A 17,239-nucleotide genomic window follows, 5' to 3' on the forward strand; every position below is an offset into this window, starting at 1 on the left:
TCTGAGCTCCCTCAATATCCTAGGGTGGATCCCGTCTGGTCCCACGGCTTTGTCCACCTTTAGATTTTCAAGTTGTTTATACACACTCTCTTCCGTGAACAGTGCTATATCCACTCGATTCTCATTTGTACTTTTGCCAGGCAATCACGGTCCTTCTCCAGGATTTTCTTCTGTGAAAACAGAACAAAAGTATCTATTTAGCAAATTTGCCTTTTCTTCATCATTTTCTACATAGAGGTTTGCAGCTTCTTTCAGTCTCACAATTCCCTTTTTAGTCTTCCTCCTTTCACTAAAATACATGAAGAAAATTTTGCCACCCCTCCTTACATTTCTAGCCATTTGTTTGTCTGCCTGCACTTTCGCCAGACGTATCTCTCTCTTGGCTTCTTTCAGTTTCATCTGGTATTCCTCTCCGTGTTCCTCTTCTTGAGTTTTTCTGTATTTCAGGAATGCCAACTCTTTAGCCTTTATTTTCTCGGCCACTTGCTTGGAGAACCATATTGGTTTCCTTTTTCTCTTGTTTTTATTTACTCTCCTTACATAAAGGTTTGTGGCCCTATTTATAGCTTCTTTCAGCCTGGACCACTGTCCTTCCACTTCTCGTTCGTCCTCCCAGCCCATCAGCTCCTTCCTCAGGTATTCCCCCATTTTACTAAAGTCAGCATGCTTGAAATCCAGGACTTTTGAGTTTTGAGTGGCCACCCTCCACTTCAGCTGTCATATCAAACCAAACCATTTGATGGTCACTGCTGCCCAGGTGGGCACCCACTCGGACATTTGACACACTATCCCCATTTGTGAGCACCAGATCCAGCATTGCTCCCTCCCTCGTGGGTTCTGTCACCATTTGTCTGAGCAGAGCACTTTGAAAAACATCCACAAACTCTCTACTTCTTTCCGATTCTGCAGATGGAACCTTCCAATCTACATCCGGCAGATTGAAATCTCCCAGCAACAGCACCTCTCTCTTCTTTCCCAACTTTTGAATATCTGTGATCAGATCTTTATCTAGTACCTCCAATTGTGTCGGAGGTGTGTAGACAACACCCACGTGGACAGAGGTTCTATCATCTCTTTTTAAGGTGATCCATATCGCTTCTTCCTTTTCCTAGTTCCCTGTCATTTCAGTCGCTGCGATATCATTTCTCACATACAGAGCTACTCCTCCACCTTTACGACCATCTCTATCCTTCCTAAATAGATTATAGCCTGGTATGTTTGCATCCCATTCATGGGAACCATTTAGCCATGTCTCCATGATTGCAATAACGTCTAAGTCTGCCTCCAACATCAGGGCTTTGAAGGTCATGAACTTTATTTCTTAGATAGCGAGCATTTGTGGTCATAGCTTTCCATCTACATTTCCTAGTATGTGTTTCAACTTTAGTGATTTGGGGGTGTCTTTTCTCTTTGGGTACCTTTGATGCAGGAATTACCACTATTGTTAGCAGAATCTATGGTACTTCAGGAGTCAAATACCACACACCAGAATGAGAGAGAAATCTTCTTTATTTGCCAGCAAACAAAGTAGGACATCAGCGCTAACTCTCTCCTTCTCTTGGCTCTCTGTGTCTCTTCTTCTGAGCTCTCTCATCTCTCGGCTCCTTCTCTCTGTGTCTTGGCTCCTTCTCTAACGTAAGCTGCTTCTGTTCTCATTTATATATTGTTCTAAACCCCTCTAGCCCCCCTTTCTCACCAGATGGTAAGGAATAGATTGATTACCTTGTCTTGAACTAATTATCTCTATACATTTACTCCAAATATCAGTTACATAGGTTTCAGATATTTCCTAAACTGACCTACGACCTAGGGCCTCTCAAACTAGACAATGCGGCACCTATCTCCTGCATTTTATTATTATTAAATTCTCAGATTCCCAGTTAACTTCATAACTTAAAATGCTAACTGGGTTCATTAAGGGGCTAGTCCTACACTTAGCTATAATCAATCAAGGAAAAGAGTTGACTTTTCCTGACCTCTTTCACCTTTAGCTTCATACACAGAACTAGCTAGGACTGTGGATAATTCAAACCAGATGACCTCTTAAACTGCAGACAAAGACTGAATTAAAAATATATTTTACAGAGAGAAATAGAACTTATTAAATAAACAGAATAAAACATATTTTAAAATAAGCAGAGATCAGAATTCCTTAGAAGACAGAATCTAAATTATCAAGAAATTATTTAAATCTAAACTATCTCCTTCTCTCTAAACAGCATTCAGCCTAATCTTTTAAAACTGCCTGCTTGCTGATCCCCTCGAGACTGTCCAGTATGCCTTGCTTAGAATGGCATCCAGATGTGGTTTATTATTATGCCTATGAACTAGCCTTAACAATCCATCACTCAAAAAAGGACAAAGAAAGTTTTATTTCTCGCTGACCTTTCTAACCTCTAGTCTAGCAAAAGCTAGACATTTGAGTAATTAAAACCAGATGGCATTCTACCACTTACAGGACTGAACCAAAGTTAAACAGAATTAACAAATTAATATGATTTCTCTGTCCAGGCTGCCTCACCTTCATATCTTTTTGTTCCACCTTCATTGCTTTTTTTCTTCCGCCTTAGTTCAGGAACATCACAGTGCTGTAATGGAGCAAAAGAATTCAGTAGGGGCAACACTTGTGAAGGCAGATGCTTCTGTGTCACATAACGAAGTCTGCCTGTGGAATGTGTTTGCTGTAACCTATTGCTAGAGCTGCATTAAATTGGACTTGGGGAAAATCCACTATTTCTGGGATAAGCGGCATAAAATGTTTTGTAATTTTTTGGGATCTTGCCAGGTATTTGTGACCTGGATTGGCCACTGTTGGAAAACAGGATGCTGGGCTTGATGGATCTTTGGTCTGTCTCAGTATGGCAATATTTATGTACTTATTGCTCCTTTTTCTAGATCATTTATGAATATGAACTAAAACTCTATACAGGTAATGGAGCAAAATCAGAGACTGATAAACTTCTCCAGGCTGACCTGTGTGAGGTGGTCACCAGAGGTCAGAGAATTTCTGCTGAGATTGCTGCTTTGACAGAATGGGCTGGATCACATGTCTTACAGCTGCTATTCCAGACCTCTTGACCTTTTAAGGCAGTTTTGGAGCCAGGGTGCCTTCTGAGGAGGCAGGATGAGAAGCTGTGTTTCTATGTGATCTCACATGCATATTCTGAGACAGGAGGCAGCAGTTAATTAGGGTGTATGTGTGAGTAGAAAGTGTAGTGTTGACAGATGGATCCTGAAGGGGAGTGCCAGGGAATTGACAGGAAGGAGGAGAATGAGTGGTATGTATAGCCTTTCTAAACACTGTAGAAAGCAGGATGACCTGTTACCGAGCTACCCTCAACCGCCTATTAGAAAGGCAAAGTATCTTCAATGCTGCTATTTAAAGCATGCAAATTACACTTCATAAATTTCACAGGGCTGGGAAAGGAAGGAGCAAGGATGTGATTTATGTCCCTGCAGATACGGGAGAAAATGCTGAGCCTGTTTTAGTTTTCCTCTCACTGTATGTTGGGGCTTGTAGTTCTGATTTTGCCTCAGGCAGTAGAAACTGAAGGTCCATGCATGCATGTAGACCAGACACCACCTGTTGTGTGTAGGTATCTCTAGCTGGCTCTCTGTCTTCATTTATTTATTTTATTTATTTGTTACATTTGTATCCCACATTTTCCCACCTGTTTGCAGGCTCAATGTGGCTTACATAGTACCGGAGGGGCGTTCACCATCTCCGGAATGAACAAATACAATGTTGTATTATTGTAGGATAAGGTTCATGTGAAAAGACACATTAGGAATAGTAGAGCGGAAGAGTTATGTTGTGGGCAAAATGTGCTTTGGTTTCGTTGTGTTGCAGAGTTCAAGTATTTAGGTTACATAAGTACATAAGTACATAAGTAGTGCCATACTGGGAAAGACCAAAGGTCCATCTAGCCCAGCATCCTGTCACCGACAGTGGCCAATCCAGGTCAAGGGCACCTGGCACGCTCCCCAAACGTAAAAACATTCCAGACAAGTTATACCTAAAAATGCGGAATTTTTCCAAGTCCATTTAATAGCGGTCTATGGACTTGTCCTTTAGGAATCTATCTAACCCCTTTTTAAACTCCGTCAAGCTAACCGTCCGTACCACGTTCTCCGGCAACGAATTCCAGAGTCTAATTACACGTTGGGTGAAGAAAAATTTTCTCCGATTCGTTTTAAATTTACCACACTGTAGCTTCAACTCATGCCCTCTAGTCCTAGTATTTTTGGATAGCGTGAACAGTCGCTTCACATCCACCCGATCCATTCCACTCATTATTTTATACACTTCTATCATATCTCCCCTCAGCCGTCTCTTCTCCAAGCTGAAAAGCCCTAGCCTTCTCAGCCTCTCTTCATAGGAAAGTCGTCCCATCCCCACTATCATTTTCGTCGCCCTTCGCTGTACCTTTTCCAATTCTACTATATCTTTTTTGAGATACGGAGACCAGTACTGAACATTTCTGATTTTACAAATAATATGCACAGAAATGTGCCTTGTTTTTCATTGAAAAACTAAAATTGCATGTCTATAGATGCAATAAGACCAGATCAACCTTTCCCAGATTTTATTTTATTTATTTAAAAATATTTATATCCCGCACCACCAGAAAACCAAGATGGGTTTACACTTAGGGTACTAAAATCTCTATTTTATAAAGCACTGATGGAAACATTCAGGCAATAAGATTGTTTGACTGGCTGACAAAATCACTTTCTCCCACACTTTTCTTACTACACCTCTTTTTCTGGTACAGCAGCAGCTGGATTCAGTCAACTATGGGGTATCCCACCATGCATCCGATTTTAGGGGGTACTTCCATCTCAATTAGCAATGGCCTTTTTTGGGCTATGGTGCCATTAGCCTTCATTTACTGTAGTAGTGATTCTCAACCAATGTACTGTGGCACATTGGTATGTGTTCGGAAAGTTCTTGGTGTGCCATAGTGGTGACTGCCTGAGACATAGCTATGAGGCACCTATCCCATCTCTGTTAGTGGTCCAAAGAACAGCTTTCTCCTTTTAGTTCCAGCCCCATCTCCTCCCAGGCAAAAAGCAGAAACCAGGAGTGGAGGGGGTGAGCATGGAACAGATAAAGAAAAGCAATTTTGCTTCCTAATTTTATCTTTTTAGCTATCTGGTTAGCAGTCTGAATAACTCTGCTAACTGGATAGCATATCCAGCCAGGCAGCGCTGAGTCTGGATATTCAGCACTGACTGGTTCTTTAACTGTGGCTATCAGTGTTTAAAGAAAAACGCTGTCTGCTTCAAGTCATTGTCAGTGCTCTATTCTGTGCACCCATAGGCCAACATGGAGTGGAGGAGTAGCCTAGTGGTTAGGGCACCAGTCTTGATATCCAAGGTGGCTAGTTCAAATCACACTACTGCTCCTTGTGATCTTGGGCAAGTCACTAAATCCTCCATTAGATTGTGAGCCTTCCAGGAACAAAGAAACACTTAGTGTACTTGAATGTAACACACCTTGAGCTACTACTGAAAAAGGTGTGAGCAAATAAATAAAATATAAAAACATTGCACTCAATGTTTTTTTAAAATGCCAACCACAATGTTTAAATTAGTCACATATATATCCAGATAGCAGCACTGAATATATGTATAGAGCAGTCAGCAATATCACTATCCAGAAAGTGGTGGTAAGAACATAAGTATTGCCATACTGGGACAGACCAAAGGTCCCAGGCATCCTGTTTCCAACAGTGGCCAATCCAAGTTACAAGTAAGTGGCAAGATCCCAAAACAATACATTCTATGCTGCTTATCCTAGAAATAAGTAGTGGATGTTCCCCAAGTCCATTTTAATAATGTCTTATGGGCTTTTCTTTTAGGAAGCTATCCAAACCTTTTTTTAAACCCTGCTAAGCTAAGTAGTTATTTGGATAAATTTAGGACAGCTTTTTTGCTGGAACTATGATCCTCAAGCTATTTTCTGTGTCTTTACAGACATTCACTGCCTGGTGTAACTCCCATCTTCGAAAAGCTGGCACACAGATCGAAAACATTGAAGATGACTTTAGGAACGGACTGAAACTCATGTTGCTGCTGGAGGTCATCTCTGGTAAGAAAAAGGCTTCTCTTTTTACTACTACTCCAAATTATTATGTACCAGCCACCTGCAATTTAGAGAGATAAAAGACTAGAAAGGCCACGCGTATGAGAAAAGCAATTCTTTAATTTCTTACCAAGAGAAATTTACAATTACAAATGCTAGTTTCTCATGTGGAGAGCAGGGAACATAAACATGTGGTCTGCCTCTGCCTGTCCAACGTAATACTCTGATTCAATTGTTTATATACCTTTTGTGTTAAGCAAGGCTTCACATACTTTAGCACTTATCTTCCTGAGAGATCATTCTGTTCTCACCATATATTTTCCTTGTTGCTAAATCACACTCTTCTGTCCATCCATAATTGCACCTTTCCCACACCAGCTGTAAGGGTATCATAATAGATCATAAATGCCTGAGTTTACACAGGCTCATGTTCTTTAATAAATTACAGGCTTCTTAACCTCTGATAGATTCCAGAGTTGCACTGGCTTGTCAGACTCTGCCCTTTTTGACCTGTGCTGGGTGCTGACCTGTGCTCATGATTATACAGAAAAGAAGCCATCAATGAGCTTGTCGGAAAAAGGGCTAGGGAAGGGAAATGTAATGTGTCTCTATTCTGGGCCTGGCAAGGGCTGCTGAATAAAATCAGACTGGAAGCATAGGAGGCAGTTTTAGAAGAATTGCATGCCATTTGTACTTGCAAAAAGAGTATTTATATATGTAAATCTGCATGCACATGTAAGTTAAAATTTCCAGAAAAGGCATAACATATATATTTACACCTGAGGCATGCAGAGATTTGAAGAAGGCATATTCTGGACATGTTTTCAGTGGAACTTCAAGGTATTTGTGCATTTTGTACACAAATATACCCAAATTTCCCCATTGGCATTTCCAATGGCAAAGCTATGGGTGGACAGGCCCACCCCAGTCTGGTAGCCAATGAACACCCCAGAGCACCTCAGGTTGCCTCACTCCCCTGTCTCCCTCTCCTCTATCTCCAGATCTGGTATCTGCCCCTCCCTCACCCACGGCAACTCCACCTTGCTCTGACCCCTCCTTCCCTCCCCATTCTACCTGAGAACTGCAGGTGACAGCAGCAATTCACAAATGCAGCCTAAGCAGGCCCTGCAGGCTTGTTTCTGCCACATCCCAACAGAAAGGAAACAGGAAGTGATGTCATGAGGGCATGACGTGGCAGAGGAAAACCTGCAAGGGCTGGGACAACCTGCAGATATGAGAGTTCTTACCTGCAATGGTAGTTCTCCTTGGACAGATGGTCTTGTAACCACACAAATTGAACAACGTCCACGTGACAGATTTGACCTGGACCAGCGCCAAATCTGTGAAGCTTCTAGAAAAAGCTTTTACGCATATGCAGAGTTTCCCACCTTACTGTCTGTATTGTATGTACAGTTACCCCACCTACCTCTTAGTTACATCCGAAAGCTAGTGGCAAATCTGGGAGGACAGGGCGGGTTTGTGTGACTGCAAGACCATCTGTCCAAGGAGAAGCACCATTACAGGTAAGCAACTCTCATTTCTCCCTGGACAGAAGTGTCTTGCAGCCCCATAAACTGAAGACTCCCAAGCTGAACAGGTAACAGACATGTTAAGGTAAATATAGTACGTTACATATCAATGGGGGACTACCCCAAAAAAACAGTATATAGAAAATTAAAATGTCTGGCACCTGATAGTGGAAGAATGTAGGTGCAATACAGATAACACACTTTTGAGGTATTATTGGGATGCCTGACACTTAGTATAAATTCTGAAATAATGAATCCCAAACAAGACTTACATTAGTGAGTGAAGTGTCAGAAGCAAATGTGTTCCCCTTATCCTTAGATTCAAGCCCACCATGCCCAAATAATAGAAAGAACTAGCTCCACAACTAGCATCTCTCTCCTTGTCCCCTCTCTCCCCATCCAACATCTCTCCCCTTGCCCCATTTCTCCCATTCAGCATTTTCCCCTTGTCCCCTCTCTCTCATCCAGTACTCTCTCCTTGACCTCTCTCTCTCATCCAGTATTTCTCCCCTTCCCCCTCTCTCCCCATCCAGGATCTCTCCCCTTGCCTTTTCTTTCCCCATCCACCATATTTCCTTGCCTTCTCTCTCCCCATCCAGCATTTCTCCCCTTGCCTCCTTTCTCCCCATCCAGCATCTCTCTCCCTTTGCCCCCTCTTTCCCATTTAGCATCTCTTCTGTGGCCACTGCTGCTTCTCCCAATGAGCAGCAGCAACAGGCAAATCAATGAGTAAAATGTGCGGGCCTGCAGTGCTCAGATGCAAACTCAGCTCTGCTGATCCCCTGCCCCTCTGACGTCAGATTCCTGTTCTGGGGCAGGGGATCGGCAGATCCAACAGCGCGTGTCATAGCACTTTAGCCCTGCTACTCATTGGGAAAAGCAGCAGTGGCCATGGGAGAGAGGCAGGAGATGGGAGGATGAGCGGGCAAGGAAAAAAAGGTACTGGTATGCCATACCAGCACATACCGGCACAAAAAAAGCCCTGGTTATTATATTGTACCAATCCAAATTCCTAGGTAAATTACAATATAAAAACATACATATTTCATGCGTACAGATCTGCAACTAAAGTAATTTTCATCTGAGTATTCAGAAAAACTTGGGATGGAGATAGCCAGGAACAAAAGTATGTCAAAGAGTTGAAGACAACGTCACAGAGCTCAGGAACCTTATTTGCTTGATATGTTTATTACTCCAATGAATCCCATACACTGTGGTTAATTAGTAAGCTTAGTAACTACCTAGACTTCCTTCCAAAGTATCTTAATGTACCTGGATACTCAGGTATCTGAGAATTTGTTGTCTAATAGGCCTTATTGAAGCACCACAGATGTTATTCTGGATGTGAGCCCTTGAGCCCAGGCCGAGGCCTAGTATAGGATTTTGGCCAAGGCCTAGGGTAGACCAAACAGGCCTTATGCACCACCCCAGCCACAAAGCCCCGCACACACACAACAGTTAACAGGCACCACCAGAAAATGGGAGATAGAGCATGCAAGTGGGCCTCACGGCCGACCGGGAACCCAGTCACATTCTAGGAGGGGAGAAAGAACAACAAAGGGTCCCCAAGGGACTTAGCACAAGCAACGCACAGAGGAAAAGGGTGAGAGACAGAACCTCTAAAGGTAAACCCCAGGCTATGCCACAGGATGATCAAGAATACAGGAAGCCCCAGAAGGGAACACTCTAGGCTGTACTATACAGCACTCAAGGGAAAAAAAAGGGAACCAACTATAGGAATACACTTTAGGCTGAACCATTCAGCACTCATGGAAAGGGGAAGCCACTCAAGGGAATACTCTAAGGAATGCTACTAGGCACTCAAGGAAAAAAGGGAAACCACTCATAGGAATACACTAGGCTGTGCCCCACAGCACTCAAGGGAACTAGGCTGCACCTTACAGCATACAAAGATACAGGAAGCACTACAAGGAACACACTAGGCTGTACCATACAGTGCACAAAGGAAAAGGGAAACTACCTATAAGAATACACAAAGCTGGCCCCACAACACTCAAGGGAAAAGGGAACAGTAAGCAAATAGAGGAAGCTGCCTTGACACACATAGACCAGAAAAGCAGCACTGCTCACTGGGAACAGGAGACAGATTCAGCAAACAAAGAGAACTAAAACCAACAAACAGGTGCAATATATAAGGACAGGGGGACTGCCAAACGGAGGCAGAACCACAGGGAGCAGAGCAACAGCTCAGCAAAACAAAGGGAACACAGAGAGAGAGAAAACTAAAGAAACAAACTGGAACAATAGAAGGCATAAGCTTACCACAGACAGCACAACGTTAGAGCAGCAGAAAGCAGACCAGGTGTAGGGTAGTGAGGCAATCAAGGTCATGCTGGGAATACCCAGCACACACACACACACACAGAATAAACAAGCACCAAGGAAAACTAAACTCCAACGTGAACACAAGCGCCCAAGCACAGGCTGGCTTCAGTTGAGCAAACAAAGCAATCAAACGCTAAAGCAAGAATTGTAGGGAAAGGTAGGCTTAAGTAGATCAGGCTTCTGACGTCTGCTGCATCAGACATCAGCTCAGCCCCTGACCAGCCAATCAGGAGTGAGTCCCAAACATTCCCCTGCCATAACAACAGAAAGTTACAATGGAACTTTGTAAATGTATACTTGGATAAATCATCCATAAATCTCACTCATTAGGGCAGTTCATCCTTGGCACCTTTGTACTAGTGTTGCAGGAATGGATGCATGAATTACCCCTATTGTTAACAGAATCTGTGGTACTTCAGGAGTCAAACAGCACACATCAAAATGAGAGAGAAATCTTCTTTATTTGCCAGCAAACAAAGCAGGACATCAATTCTAGCTTTCTTCTCTCTCTCTCAGCTCTCTGTGTCAGCTCTCTGGATGTTATGGCTTCTGTCTGTCCTCTTCAGCTCTCTTCTCTTCTCTTCTGAGCTCCTTCTTCTTCTGTCTGTTCCTTCTGACGTAAGCTGCTTCTGCTCCCTCTTATATACAGTTCTAACCTCTAGCCCCCCTTACTTTCCAGATGGTAAAGAATAGATTGGTTACCTTGCCTCAGCCAATCATTACTTTAAAAATATCAGTTACATAGGTTTGATATTTCTCAAACTGACCTATGACCTGGAGCCTCTCATGCTAGACATTGTGGCTCCCATCTCTTACATTTTATTATTATTCACATAATCCCAGCCATAGCTTAAACTGCTAACTGGACTCTGGCATTCATTAAGGGGTCAAGGGCCAGTCTTACTTAATAGCATACAGCTATAGTTTGTTATTACTTTCAAGACCATTCCTATACTTAGCTAATCAATCAAGGAGAAGAGAGCTGACTTCTCTGACCTCTTAGCTTCATACACTGAACCAGCTAGGACTGTAGCTAAGTCAAACCATATGCTGACCTTTTCACTACAATCTTACTCAGAACGTAAGGCAAAGAGTTGAACAGACATTCCACACAGAATTATTAATTTACACAGAATACAGCATATTCTAAAGTAAGCATCCTTATAAGACATATCTAAACATCAGGAATATCTAGAATTATTTAGAATCTAACTATTTCCTTCTAAACATTTTAAACTAATCTTAAAACAAACTGCCTGCTTTTAAACTACTGTATGTCTGGCTCATTCCTTTGTTCATTCATAATAGTATCCCCTCAAGATTTAATAGTATACAGATGTGCTAGCATTAACAATCCATCATTCACAAGGGACAGAGTTTCATTTCTCACTGACCTTTCTAACCTTTAGCTTAGCCAAGCTAGACATTGAAGTAAATTAAATCCAGCTTGCATTCCTTCACTTGCAGGACTGAGAATTTAAAATAGTATTTGAGCACCTTTAAACAGAATTAACCCTTAATATGATTTCTCAGAATTAATCAATTTCTTTTGCCCACTGCCTCACTAGAAGCGATAGTTAGTGAAAATGACTTGCCCAACTTCCCTGGTTTTCACCCCACTGCTCCAGAGCTGCCCAGTTAACAGGTCCACTTGGGAGAATTTTTGGCCAGTACTGTGTTTTGAACTTATATCCCAATTCAGTGTGCTATTTGTAGTCCTTAATTCTACCCATTGAAATCAACGCTGCAGGTTCCGTAATGCACCAGGATGGGGTTGTCAGAAATCAAGGCATAACCTAAAATCTCTGTCCTGGAACTTAATGGTTCTCATGCCCTCCAGAATAAGAAATCCATTCCATTTGAAGCATGTTTTTGCCTTATCTCCATACTCACTCACAAATTATTACTGCTGCCATATCCACAGCTAAACTCTGCACTTTCTCTGCTACTTTTGGAGAGGTAAAATGTGGGGTAAGGACATGAATGGAGATTTTGGAGACATCAGGAAAAAGTGAATGTGACTCAGGAAGGGGTGAACCTTAATAAATAGCCGGGGGGGGGGGGGGGGGGGGGGAGAGGAGACACATGATAGGAGGGATCCACAAATATATGTTTGCCTAGGGCCCAATATAGAGTTAATCTGACCCTCATCACTGGCCATGGATGATTTTATACACCATAGTGCAAATCTTGAAGGGTATGCGTTCTTTTATAGGTAGCCAGTGTAGTTTTTCACGAAGGGGTTTTGTGCTTTCGAATCGTGTTTTGCCATAGATGAGCCTGGCTGCCGTGTTCTGAGCAATTTCTAGTTCTCTTAGGGTTTGTTCTTTGCATCATGCGTATATTCCATTGCAGTAATCTACATGGGATACCATTGTTTGAACCATGGTATGAAATGTTTCACTCGGGAAAAATTGTCTTATGCGTTTGAGTTTCCACATTGTGTAGAACATTTTCTTTGTAGTGATTGCGGCTTGAGTCTCTAGTGTTAGGTTGCTATCTATGGTAATGCCAAGGATTTTCAGATTATTTGAGATTGGGAGAGTATAGTCCCGAATGATTATGGTTGAGGGGTGGTTTGAGCAATGTTGGGAGGATAGTATGAGGCAGTGTGTTTTTTCTTTGTTGAGTTTTAATTTAAATGCTGTCGCCCAGGAATCCATGATGTTCATGCTGTTTGTGATTTTGTTAGCAATTTCCAATGGATTCGATTTGAAAGGTATTAATATAGTGACGTCGACTGCGTATAGAAAACGGTTTAGACCTTGATTGGATAGGGACTTAGCAAGTGGGGTCATTATTAAATTAAATAGGATGGGTGAGAGAGGTGATCCTTGTGGTACTCTGCAATCAACTTTCCAAGGTGGTGAGATGTTATCATTCGACTTTACTTGGTATGATCTTGTTGTTAAGAATCCCTTGATACATTTGAGTATATTCCCTTCAATTCCTATCTTGTCGAGTATTCTTATGAGTATATTGTGATCTACCATATCAAAAGCACTCGATATGTCGAATTGGAGCAGGAGGATGTTTTTACCTACTGCTATTTCCTGCTTGAATTTGGCTGGGAGTGTAACTAGTACAGTTTCTGTATTGTGGAGGGGTCTGAACCAGGGGCGTATCTGCGTGGGGCCTCAGGGGCCTGGGCCCCCGCAGATTTTGCCCTGGACCCCCCTACCGCCATCAACCCTCCCCCGCTGCCGTTCTTACTTTTGCTGGCGGGGGACCCCAACCCCCGCCAGCCGAGGTCTGCTTCCACCTGCCGCTGCCGTAAAAACTTCTTCTTCAGCCGGCGGGGGACCCCAAACCCCCGCCAGCCGCCCCGCGATGTTTAAAATTCATCTTCGGCCTCCGTGGCCGTGCTGCTGTGATAGGCGCTGTTGAAATCCACTTCGGAGTCTGACGTCGCAGCACGTACAACGTACAACGACGTCAGACTCCGAAGTGGATTTCAACAGCGCCTATCACAGCAGCACGGCCACGGAGGCCGAAGATGAATTTTAAACACCGCAGGGCGGCTGGCGGGGGTTTGGGGTCCCCCTCCGGCTGAAGAAGAAGTTTTTACGGCAGCGGCAGGTGGAAGCAGACCTCGGCTGGCAGGGGTTGGGGTCCCCCGCCAGCAAAAGTAAGAACGGCAGCGGGGGAGGGTTGGCGGCGGGAGGGGGGTGGAGAGAGTCATTGGTGGCGGTGGGGGCTCGGCGGTGGGGGCTCGGCGGCGGCGGGGGGGGGGGGCTAAAATGTGCCCCCTCCATCTGGCTCTGGCCCCCCCTACCGCCGGAGTCCAGATACGCCCCTGGTCTGAACTCAGATTGTGATTCATGTAATATTGAGAATTTATTGATGTATTCTGTGAGATGTTTTGCTACGATGCCTTCCATTAGTTTGGTCGTCAGTGGGATGGATGCTACTGGACGATAATTGGTGATGACCTCTTTCTTTATCTTGGAGTCTTTTGGTAATGGTGTGAGTAAGATGTTGCTTTTAACCTTGGGAAATAGATCTTGCTGGAACATGAAGTTTATGTGGGATGTAAAATCTGTAATGAATAGTTGAGGGGGCATGTTCATTAAGTAGTTGGGGCATACGTCCAGTGACCAGTAAGTGGAGGGCAACTTTCTGGTCGCTTGTGCAACTGTTTCAGCTGTGATCTGGGAGAAGTTTAACCAAGTGCGGTCTGCTGGGTTTTCTCCTAAGTATGGGTCTAGTTCATCGATGAAAGTTTCGAGGTTAGTGTCATCCTGAGGAATGGTGCTGCGTAAGTTGACGATTTTTTCTTTGAAGTATTTGGCAATTTTGTCTGCTGGTGGGGTGCCCATGTTTGATGATGGCACTGATCCGGTGTCAAGTAACTTGTCCAATAGCTTGTATAGTTTCTTCATGTCTTTAAAATCAGTACCTACCTGTGTCTTAAAGTAGTTCCATTTGGATTGTTTTATCTCATGTTTGTATTTATTTTTTGTGATTATTTCCACATGTTTAGGTTTTGTGTGTTTTTATTTTTTCTCCACGCTCGTTCAGATCTTCTGGATATTGTTCTTAGTTTTTTCAGTTCATCATTGAACCATGGGGTCTTATTGTGTTTGCATGAGGTTTTTGTTTGAATGGGGGCTATTTTGTTAAGGACAAAGCTACATCTTTCTTCCCATTCCATAAGGTAGTTTGTAGAGTTAGTTGGAGCAGACCGATTGTCATCATATATTGATTGCCAGAATATTTTCATGCCCACATGGCCTCTGGTGCTGTGTGATATATGTTTGTTTGTTTGGTGATAACCTTTCTTTAGCCATTGTACAGTCATGTGAAGTTTAAAGTGATCAGACCATGGTGTTTCTGACCAGTTATGTTCTATTATTTTGAAGATGGTGAATTTGTGTGCTATTATGTCAAGTGTATGACCTTTTATGTGTATTGCCTTTAATTGTGGCCATTTGAAATCCCATAGTTGTAGGAAATCCTTGCAGTCGCCTGCACAGTTTGAGTTCGGGTCTTCTAAGTGGAGGTTGATATCTCCTATGACCATCACATTTGAGTTAGATGCACATGTGGTTGATATAAAGTCCATGAAGTTTGTTTGGGCTTCATTCCAGATGCCTGTGGGTCTGTAGAATATGACGCAGTTCAAGTGGTCGAGAAGGGAATTGTGTTGAATCCTGATTGAGGCAATTTCAAGTAGAGGTGTTATTGACTCGGCGATGGTTTCAGTGGTGAAGTGTGATCTGTGAATTAGAGCGATGCCTCCACCCCTTTTACCTTTTCTGGTCCAGTGTGTGATTTTATAACCTGGGGGGCATAGGTCCAGTATTATGGGATCTTTTTGGTTGTGGATCCAAGTTTCATTGATGAGAAGTAGGTCGAGGGCTTCCATTGTGATCCAATCTGTTAGCGTTTCTGTTTTGTTTACTGCAGATCTGGCGTTGACGTATCCCACTTCGATTGTATGATGAGGTTCTTCTATGTGTGAGGTTATGTTGATTTTTATTAGTTGCTGTTCGTTCTTAGGTTTGTTTGTATTCTTTTGGGTAGTTTGAAGAATGTGTCCATATGTTGTTGGTTTTTCATTGAAGGTTCTGTTGATAGTTTGTCAGACAGTGGTATATTTGATTGGCCAGAATGGGTTGTGTAGTGTGGGTATGATGGTATTTCCATTGTGAGGTATCCCATAATTGCCTGGATCAGGGTTATGGAGTACATTGCAAGGAGTATATTTATGGTGTTCATTTTGGATTCTTCTGTAATGTTGTGAGTGTCTGTGGCTGTGGTCTATCTTGTGGTGTCTACACTTGCAGTCAGGACACAAGTTGAATAAGTTTAAGCGATGTTAACGTGTGCTGTCCAGCGCTATGAATTGGTTCAGGCAGTAATGCTGTTGGTGTTGTTTGTTGAGCTGCTTCTCTCTGTGTTTTTATTTTATTTTAATTTATTTATTTATATTGAGACGATATATGTGTGTAGGTGTTTGGGGTCTGTGCTATTTGTGTGAGTTATTGGGTGTCTCTTTTATCTGATTTTGTTTCAGATAATACTTCTCTATTTCTCCTTCTTATTGATTTCCCGAAGGAGGCTGGTGTTGGTGTGTAAATGTTGTGTTGTTTTTGTGGTTGAGTACTGGGTCTTCAAGGGTTCTAGAGCTGGAAGAAGAAATGTTTGTCTACCCTTCTCTGATGGTGGCCTTTCCTTTTGCCAATGGGGAACCCTCTGCCTGGTTAGCGGTTTGTGGTCATGTCTAAACCTGTGTCCTCTTCTCCTGCTGGATTCTCCTCTTGCTCAGCCTGTGATATTTGGTCCCAACTAAACTGGGGAGCTATGGATCCTCCTTTCAGTGTTGTGGTCCGATGTACCCTTATCTCCTGCTATCTCACAGGTCTTGGGATGAGTTGGGGCCGCGTTGAATTTTAACATCTGCCGTTCCCACTGCTGGCTTCTCCCCCAGTCAGTGGGGGGCCCCCTCCTAACAAAAAGTGACCAGTCTCATCAGGAGTCGGGCGCTGCAGGTCTCCTCTCTTTTCGTTTGCCACGCCGGAGCCTCACCTCAAAAACTCTGGTAGTGTGCTTGCTCCTTTGGGGCTGTGACTCCCGCCCACCACTGAATACAGGCTGTGTCGGAGCCGCGCTGACCTGTGTGCTTGCAGCAATCTCTCCTTCGGCCGGTGTTCTTTCATTGGAAGGTAACCGTCTCGTCACCTGGGCGTTAGGTTCGGCTGGAATCTCAGGCCCCTCTTTTTGCCTGGGTGACTGGCTGGACTGGCGCTTCGGTCCATGTGGCCTTCCCTCGCCCGTGTGGGCCACCCTCTGTCAGCTCCGGCGGTTTGCTGATTCCAAGTGGATGCGATCCTGAACCTCGGTTCCTTGTCCACCGAGAACCCCCCCTTCTGAGGTAGGTGAGTCTTAACCTCTGGGGACTCAGGAATTGGGTCTGCTTGGTCAGTGATTAGGAGCTATCTATAGGTGCATCCAGCCTGGACTGCCATCTTGGAAAATTCAGCAGCAGAATAGTTATGTGCTATTCTATAAACTTAGCACCTAAGTTCTATAAGCACAGAACTCTAAAGGGGTTCTGTGCTTAGAGGTTATTTTACTTTATTATAAAAAAAAAGAAAGGGGAAAAAATAGTAACTGCACCAGGATTAAAAGAGGAATACTTTACCGGGGTCATAAGAGAAAGACTACACTTCATATTCACTACATGAGATGACCCAAAGACCCTGACAAGAGACATACAGACAGAAACATGACACAAGGGAAAGGCTGACCAAGCCTGACTCCCGCTGGACTT

General features: G+C 43.4%; 1 protein-coding gene across 1 annotated transcript in view; it reads left to right on the forward strand.

The window, feature by feature from the left end:
• ACTN3 (actinin alpha 3) overlaps positions 1–17,239 on the forward strand; it is a 368,054-nt gene that overhangs the window by 41,182 nt on the left and 309,633 nt on the right. Inside the window, exon 2 of the mRNA XM_030217755.1 lies at positions 5,980–6,094. Within this exon, the coding sequence (XP_030073615.1) occupies positions 5,980–6,094 (115 nt within the window). The remainder of the gene's footprint in view (positions 1–5,979; positions 6,095–17,239) is intronic.

Source organism: Microcaecilia unicolor, chromosome 11 (genome assembly GCF_901765095.1).
Source record: "Microcaecilia unicolor chromosome 11, aMicUni1.1, whole genome shotgun sequence".
Lineage (NCBI taxonomy): Eukaryota > Metazoa > Chordata > Amphibia > Gymnophiona > Siphonopidae > Microcaecilia > Microcaecilia unicolor.